Source organism: Anopheles darlingi, chromosome 2 (assembly GCF_943734745.1).
Source record: "Anopheles darlingi chromosome 2, idAnoDarlMG_H_01, whole genome shotgun sequence".
NCBI lineage: Eukaryota > Metazoa > Arthropoda > Insecta > Diptera > Culicidae > Anopheles > Anopheles darlingi.
Window position 1 is genome coordinate 1,742,501 of NC_064874.1, and position 7,500 is coordinate 1,750,000.

Sequence of the window (7,500 nt, forward strand, 5' to 3'; positions counted from 1 at the left end):
AATCGTCGCAATCTTTTGGCGCCTCAGTGATTGACTCGTTGACAGTCATTTCCTTTATAGCCGAGGCGAGAATATAGATCGCATCCTGTTGGATAGAACAACATAACATCACTACAAGTGCCGCAATTGGCGCCTATTTACTACTACCTTAATGTGATCGGTTTCATTTTCTGCGTTATTCAACTTTAGACCGAGGATTCCGATCGGAGTGTTGTTGGCACTGAGTGCCTGCTCGGTTACAATCCAAATATGCCCATACTCGGTCATGTTGTGGATGGCTGCATCGCGGAAAATAACGTGCGCATCCTCTTGGCTAGTGGTTTAGTGGGAATGCAACAACAAACAGAATATTAGTGGTGTGGTTGTGGAGCGTAGCATAAGGATAGCATACCTGGCATACAGAAGATAGACACGTGATTGTGCCGTTTTCATGTCCATCAGGTAGGAACTGAAGCTTTCCAGCTTCGGTTCGAACTCAACGATCGATTCAACCGTTGCACGCACATCGATATCATCGTAGTTGGTTTGCGATGTTGTCTGAAAGCGACCCAGAACGGCACGGCCGTCCGTATCGGAGCTGTGTATGATTATAACCTAAGGATTTGAGAAAAAACAGGCCAATCAAATGGGAGGCCACAATGTACAACAAACCATGTCGTACCTTAGTGTATCCGAAATGACTTAAAATCTCGAGCCATACATCCGCCTGATGATAGTACGGTGGAACGGTGCGCAGGAATGATACATGAATGTTTTTGTCGGAAAATGCTGCCTCTCTGGACGAAATACCGATGACGGGAATCTGGTAGAATCCACTTGTGTAGCTAACAGCTGCCGGTGAAAGATCACCCGTAGGCTCATGGGAAACCACTACCGCGTAGACCTATCCAACGAAAAAATAAGGATTAAACTCATCCGGACGAGCAGATATCGCAATCACTTACCCTACGGGAGATCAAGTGTTTACAAACATTGAGCGCCGTTTTGATGGGATTCTTATCGATCCGAATTGTTTTGTCGTAATAGGTTGTTCCCCTAGGTACGTACTGTTGGTCAAAGTTGAGATGCTAAACGGGAATACAAAACAGAACCGGGTTGGCTGTTGTACCGATTCAGTGCAAAAAGGATTCTTTCCCCTTTTGCAATGCTGGATTAGATAACACTTACGGCGATGACTGTTGCGAAGTGAGATTCACTTTCGTTATTGCTCAACACCCCACCAATGTTGTAGTAGGATGGGTTCTCTACCCCGTTCGGTTTTTGCGCCAATAGTGCCTGTGGTATCATCAGGCTCAACAGCAAACACGTAAGAGGTAGCATTTGAATGAATTGCATCCTGCCGCTTATAAGCCCGTTTTCGAGGTTTTTCTTTCCACATAAATCCTCTAGTCACCCACCCGCACACACCCACTTTATGCGCTAGATTTTTCTGGCGAATGTAAATCAAGTAGTGCAGTCGCTTATCGCTGTAGTAAACAGGGCTCCTCTTATCCTTAGCTCTATCTCTTCATTGGCACGATCGTAGACGGTTTCACCATTTGTTATTACTGCATCGGGACACACAGATTTTAGGAGGCAAATTTTTCAATCCATTTTTTCACCATCGCGGCTACTGCTGCTATCCTTGAGCGCTGTCAAACGAGACACTTTCACGTGTCCTCTCCTTCCAATCGTCGGGGCGTCAGGATATTCGCAGCGAGTCGGAGTGCGCATGATCCGGACTGGCAGGACTCCAACAGCTGATTCAAATGTTTACGTCCAAAATCGTGGCGCTACATTGCATGCGAGTTCCACGGCGACAATGTCGACAACATAAAGCAGTTGATTTAAAATGATCGACATAGAGAACGGACGACGCCCGTTCCAAAGGGCTTATCAAAATGCAATCATCGCTTGGCATCGCATCGTTCCACATTATTTCTTGATTGAGCAAGGCTTCGTGGGATGGGCAGCTACAGAGATATGTTGGTCACCTACACCACCTACACCAACCGATCGGTCAGACCCTGCTTGCTGCCATTCAAACATAGCATATGTTACGGGCAACGTTGCAGACAACGAGAACATGTGGTGGTGGAGCTCAGGCACCTAGCGCATTGAAATGATAAGACGTTATCGCTGGAAAGATACTCTTGTCTACTATCAGATGTTTGAAACGTCTAACGGTAACATTGTTCCCTGTGCTGGCACAGTCACCATCGCTTAGTGTACTCTGATACGTCGTGGCCGGTCGAGCGTGTGTTTTCGTGGGCAGCAAAGGCAAGCTAGCGGTGCTTGACATTCCGCGTTCAAGATGTTGAACACCTTTTCCGTACTCTCACCACACCTTAAGTTTAAGTATAAGTTTGTGACGATCGACAATTTGGCGTTCAAGTTCCACTACCGGGCTACTTTCATCATGCTGCTGGTGTGTACACTGCTCGTCACATCAAGGTAATAAGGATGGCTGGATGGATGGGTGTAGAGATAACATTGGGCACACTGTTACTCATATCGCTCTCTTCATGCGATTCCGTCCAGACAGTACATCGGGGAGCATATACGGTGCATAACCGGTGGTTCCATACCGGAACATGTCATCAATACGTTTTGCTTCTTCACGACCACGTTCACCGTAATTCGGCACTATAATGAAACGTTACTGCAGCAAGGCCAGCTGCCTCATCCGGGCGTTGGACCGATGTACACTGAAGATACTACGAAGCGACATGCGTACTACCAGTGGGTTCCCTTCATTCTGTTCCTGCAGGCACTAACGTTCTACGCACCGCATAAAATATGGCGGTCATTCGAGGGTAAGAGCTAAGCCTGTCGCTCAGATAAGCCGCACTTTGCTTTCATTCGCTCTTTTGAAGTGATTCATCCCTGGCTGTGGCTTCACTTCACTCTTCACTTGCAGGTGGACGACTGAAAAACCTTGTCGATGGCCTGCACATGGCGCATCTGAGCGAGCATTACCGGGCACAGCGAGACATTGCTTTCGGCACGCGGCATACACTTTTAACACGCGATAACGTCGATGCGAAGCTGGACGTTGTGAAGCGAGAGTTCTTCAAGCATGTACAGATCCACGGGAACTGGGCGTGGAAATTATGCTGTTGCGAGATGCTGAACCTGCTCAATTGCCTCGTACAGATGATCTTCACGCACCTCTTTCTCGGTCGCCAATTTTGGGATCTGGGACCACGGTTTTTGGCAGAAGATTTCGAGGGTACGATGGACATACTGGATACCGTCTTCCCGAAGGTGACCAAGTGCCATTTCTACAAGTACGGACCAACGGGATCGATCCAAAAGCACGACGCGCTATGTGTAATGGCACTCAACGTGATTAACGAAAAGATCTTTACCTGGCTCTGGTTCTGGTACGTGGTGCTGTTGACCATCTCCGTTCTGGCGCTCGTATGGCGTTTGATTACGATACTGCTCCACAACAGGTAATCTTCAACCGGGTGCATTCATGCACTTGTGAGTGACTTGTCCTAATTTTTCCTAATCTTAATAGGTGGACCAAACTTACCGCGGTGATCCTCTCGTTTGCTAGCCCCGGCCGGTTGAATCCACAAGACGTGGAATTCGTTACGTACAATTTGGGTTTCTCGCAGTGGCTTTTCCTATACTATCTGGCCAAAAATATGGATGGACACCTGTTTCGGAAGGTTTTGCGCAGCATCATTGATGAGCTGCAGAATCCTCCAGAACCGAGCCAACTGGGAATCGATACGGTCGATTGTGGTTTCGATGTAGATGATGATCTACTCTCAAACCAATCGTCGCTCAAGAAAGATGGACGCTTCCGGTACGAAAGTGAACCGAAAAAGGCGTAGCTGTGGTGTGGCACGTGATGCGTAATTAAGATTATGAAAGTATTTTATTATTAAGTTTATTTAATAAATTTCGCGAATATCATGAGAAAACCTGAGTTATGTTCTAATAATCTAAACGAACAGCATCCACAAAAATTCAAATTAAATTAAAAAAGATATTTTGTCCATCATTGTCTATTTCGTAATTAGTTTAAGTTGCATCCTGCATCCAACTTTAAACCAACACCTTTGGCCAAAATTCCTCAAACCATATTCGCGTATAAGGCAGGTAACACTGTGTGAACCAACGGCTTTTCTACAACGCTCGAGCAAGAAGGTGCGCAATGCATCAAGAGCCGGACGTTTGAAAATGAAATGACTCATTGTACCACCCATATCTACGCTGTCGTTGCGTTGGATTGGGTGGAACGTGAGGTGAGCTAACAAATAGTTGGAGAACGCAACTCGTCTGTGGACATCGGGTGCAAGTGTTAACCGCGGTCGCCTTTTCGCGTTCGATAGGCGAGGTAGGATTGTTTCGGTGGATCGGAACTGTAAATCTTTTTCAAAATAAAGTAAATGAGCGAATTACCTTTTGCGAGATCTCGGGCGATGGTTCCAATTACGATTGTTGGCTGGTGGCGTTCCCACAGCGTCGACGCGCGCTAGAACATAATGAGCCACGGCTGGTCGGTTCGCCATTGAGTTGGTCGCGGTGGTCTCGGGTCGGGTTCCTACCCATTGTCACTTTCAAATACACAGCTCCGCCGCTCCATTGGAATGGCGGCACATGTGATTAGCCGACCCCTGGACCAACAGCCGAGAAGGCTAGACGACGGAGTGCTAGCTAGACACAATGATAATTACCGGTCGGGCGGCACAAACCGAAATGGCATTGAGAATGGTATCCCATGTGCAAAATGTGTGAGCAGATTCACTCTTTGATCACTGCGGCCAGAAACGACGACGCGAAAAGTCGTATGCGTGAAGCACAAGTAAATGATTTTGGATGATTTTGATAACACATGCTTTGAGTCACGTTTATGACGTACCATGGGACAGGATGCTGAGCCACGGTTTTTTAAAACCCAGTCCAATCCATCTACAATCAGTGCCACCATCATTGTCGTCATCACGATCACGATTTGTGTCATTCATGTCGTCGTGCTGCTGCTCGATGATCATCTCTCGCGAGAGTGCAGATGCTAAAGAGTTAACCGTTGAGAGAGTGTAAGAGATTTGAACCGGGATTCTCTCTCACCTGGTGTGCTGGTTTATGCTGGATGCTTGCCTGCGAGAGAATGAGAAAGACAATCATGATCTGTGCAGCAATGTCGGTGCTTGGTCACAGCATCCTCCGGAGGGTGGAGGGGCGTCATTCATAAGCGTGCCGTTGTCTCAGTCGGAGGTGCTTGCTTTGTGCTGTGATCATCGGATTATTCCTAGGGTGGTGGTGGTGGTGGCGTTTGTTTTGTTTTTGGTGTTTGGTGCTTTACGATCCTCCAAGTGTCGCAAACCCATCCCCAGGAGAAGGACTTTCGTCTCGCTCGAGGTGTCGCAGTTAGCACCGTTTTACGTTCGCTAAAAGCTGGAAATCGTAATAGTGAAGTGAGAGTGCCATAAAGCGCGAAGAACGGCCACGGAAATCGATCCGCGTTGTTCGTTCGTGAAGGTGGTGGTACCGTGGTTCGTGGCGTGCGTCGTTGTCGTCGGCCAACTCCCAACGGAATTACTAATAAGCAAGTCAACAACAAGTGAGTGTACCGTACCGTCGAAGTGCGTGCCTGCCGCGACAAACCGAAATGTTTTGCTAGTTTAGAACGATTCGGGAAAGGTTTTCTATTGTGGTGATCGTTCGCCACGCATACCAGCTGCCAGTAGAGCGAAGCAGCGGTTTATTGAAAGACAGCTTCGACCGACAGATTACCACTCCGAGTCACAGGCGGGGTCAACCAGTGGTCAAAGGGAAAGCAACATCAACGACCCCCACCTCGTTACAGCAGCAGCAGCAGCAGCAGCAGCAGCAAGCAGCAGCATCAACGAGCACAACCGTAAGTCGGTCCGGGAGAGCTGGAAATTGCTCCCAATTTTGTGTTATTTCCTTTTCACCTCGAATCCCGCGTCCGTGCCCAGGCACACGTTGGCTTCACCGACAGCATCAGGAGCGCTCACAGAGCCGCTGGAATCGGAAACGCAGCAACAGATAATACAACACCGTTGCCAGGGCAAGGAAGCCAATTTACTGTGTGCCTGTGTTTGTATGTGTAGCTGGAGAATCTCTTCTTAAAGCAGATGAGATGGCCAGGCAAGCAGGCAGACAGGCACACCAAGGGCACCACCGTTCGCGGCCGCTGCTACCGCTTGGAGGCGGCGGTGGTCACAAGCAGCGGTGTGTGGTGAAGCGGGACGATGAGCAGCACAATGGCGACGACGAACTACCCCCGTCGACGCACGGCCGGATTACGACACAACCGCGCCAAATCGACCGAACCAACAAGTGTCATTTCTATTAACCCCTGTTTGCTGCCTTCGTGGCCATTTCAATCGCACAGCAATCTGCTTGATACCCACCGCGGATAGCGGGCGGATGGAGCGGGGATGATGTACGTTCGCTCTCGGCTCAGGTTCGACCACTTGTCTCATGATGCTGCTGACGGTGCGTCGTTGGTGCACCACCAACAAGCAGCAGTTGCGCCCGATGGATTGCAAACATGATTTTTATGGAGCGAACGTGCCTACAGCTAGCTGACTAGAAACGGAGATCCTTGGTTTACATTTCATTCCTAGACTCGTGGCCGAATGGCCAACTGAGATTTTCTCTCCTACTCTTACGCGCCACTGTAATGGGCTCACAGTTGGCGGTGGGTTTGTAGAATGGTTGCTTAGCTACAACGACGACGACGACGACGACGACGGCGAAGACGACGTGGCTCGCCGCACGATCCGCGATCGTACCGGAGAACCCGTGGTTGTCGCCGCTGGCTATAAGCCAGATGACGATGACGGCGGTGGCGACTTCAACGTCTTTCGAATATTAAAAAAGCAGCCGCTGGTACACAACACTCAAGGGACGGCTGGAAAGTTTCCAGAAGTTGCCCTCCTCCCTCGGTAGAAGATGGCCTCGACCTGGCCCGCCGCCTTAATGGAATTGGAATGTTTGATTGGAAGGAATTGAATTCCGACTCGTTTCTCTTGCCATCGCTCTCGCTCGCACCTCAGGCACCGATGCGGACCGCCGCTTTTTTCTATGTCCCTCCTCCTTCACTTTGAGCCACGTTGCACCAACTCCCTCCCTTTCACTAAGAATTCCGTCCACGATCCGGTGCTAGAAGATGGAGAAGAGATGGTCGCGTGGGTCACGATGTCGAGAATTGGACGAACGGTCCGGAGTGCTCTCCGTGAGCATGCTACCAATTAACGAGTCGCAAGTGCGCGTTCGCTTACGCAGCTGAGACGAGTGCCCCTCAGCATTGTTCTATCAACTTTGAGACACGCTTATCAGGGCGCTTATGCGCAGCTAACAAACAAGAATCAAGCGAGAATGATGGCGAGGTAAAACACGCGTGATGTACCATTTTTCGCGCCATCAGCACGTAACAATCATCCTTCAATCCGAACGAATGGAACGAAAACCCATGGTCCCTAAAACCCCGACAGTCAGCAGTTTAACAACCCCAAAAAACAAAACTCCCTC

The 7,500-nt window shown here is 49.1% G+C and overlaps 3 protein-coding genes across 4 annotated transcripts in view; 2 read left to right on the forward strand and 1 right to left on the reverse strand.

Annotated features, from left to right (window-relative positions):
* LOC125951035 (glutamate [NMDA] receptor subunit 1) overlaps positions 1-1,743 on the reverse strand; it is a 4,996-nt gene extending 3,253 nt beyond the window's left edge. The window contains exons 1-6 of the mRNA XM_049679538.1: positions 1,168-1,743; positions 945-1,067; positions 662-883; positions 392-594; positions 148-313; positions 1-85 (exon numbers count right to left, since the gene is read on the reverse strand). The exon at positions 1-85 is cut by the window's left edge and continues 21 nt beyond it. Of these exons, the coding sequence (XP_049535495.1) occupies positions 1-85; positions 148-313; positions 392-594; positions 662-883; positions 945-1,067; positions 1,168-1,335 (967 nt within the window). The 5' untranslated portion in view covers positions 1,336-1,743. The remainder of the gene's footprint in view (positions 86-147; positions 314-391; positions 595-661; positions 884-944; positions 1,068-1,167) is intronic.
* Positions 1,744-1,860: 117 nt separating this feature from the next.
* Positions 1,861-3,880, forward strand: LOC125951673 (innexin inx7). The gene is made up of 4 exons (XM_049680643.1): positions 1,861-2,433; positions 2,521-2,795; positions 2,900-3,437; positions 3,506-3,880. The coding sequence occupies exons 1-4, from the start codon at positions 2,294-2,296 to the stop codon at positions 3,825-3,827; spliced, it is 1,275 nt and encodes a 424-aa protein (XP_049536600.1). The 5' UTR covers positions 1,861-2,293; the 3' UTR covers positions 3,828-3,880.
* Positions 3,881-5,200: 1,320 nt separating this feature from the next.
* LOC125951599 (innexin inx1) overlaps positions 5,201-7,500 on the forward strand; it is a 5,074-nt gene continuing 2,774 nt past the window's right edge. Inside the window, exon 1 of one of the 2 annotated variants that reach the window (XM_049680542.1) lies at positions 5,201-5,560. The gene's annotated coding sequence lies outside the window, so the exon portion shown is untranslated. Of the gene's footprint in view, positions 5,858-7,500 lie in introns of both variants that reach the window. The other variant, XM_049680541.1, reaches the window with a different exon arrangement.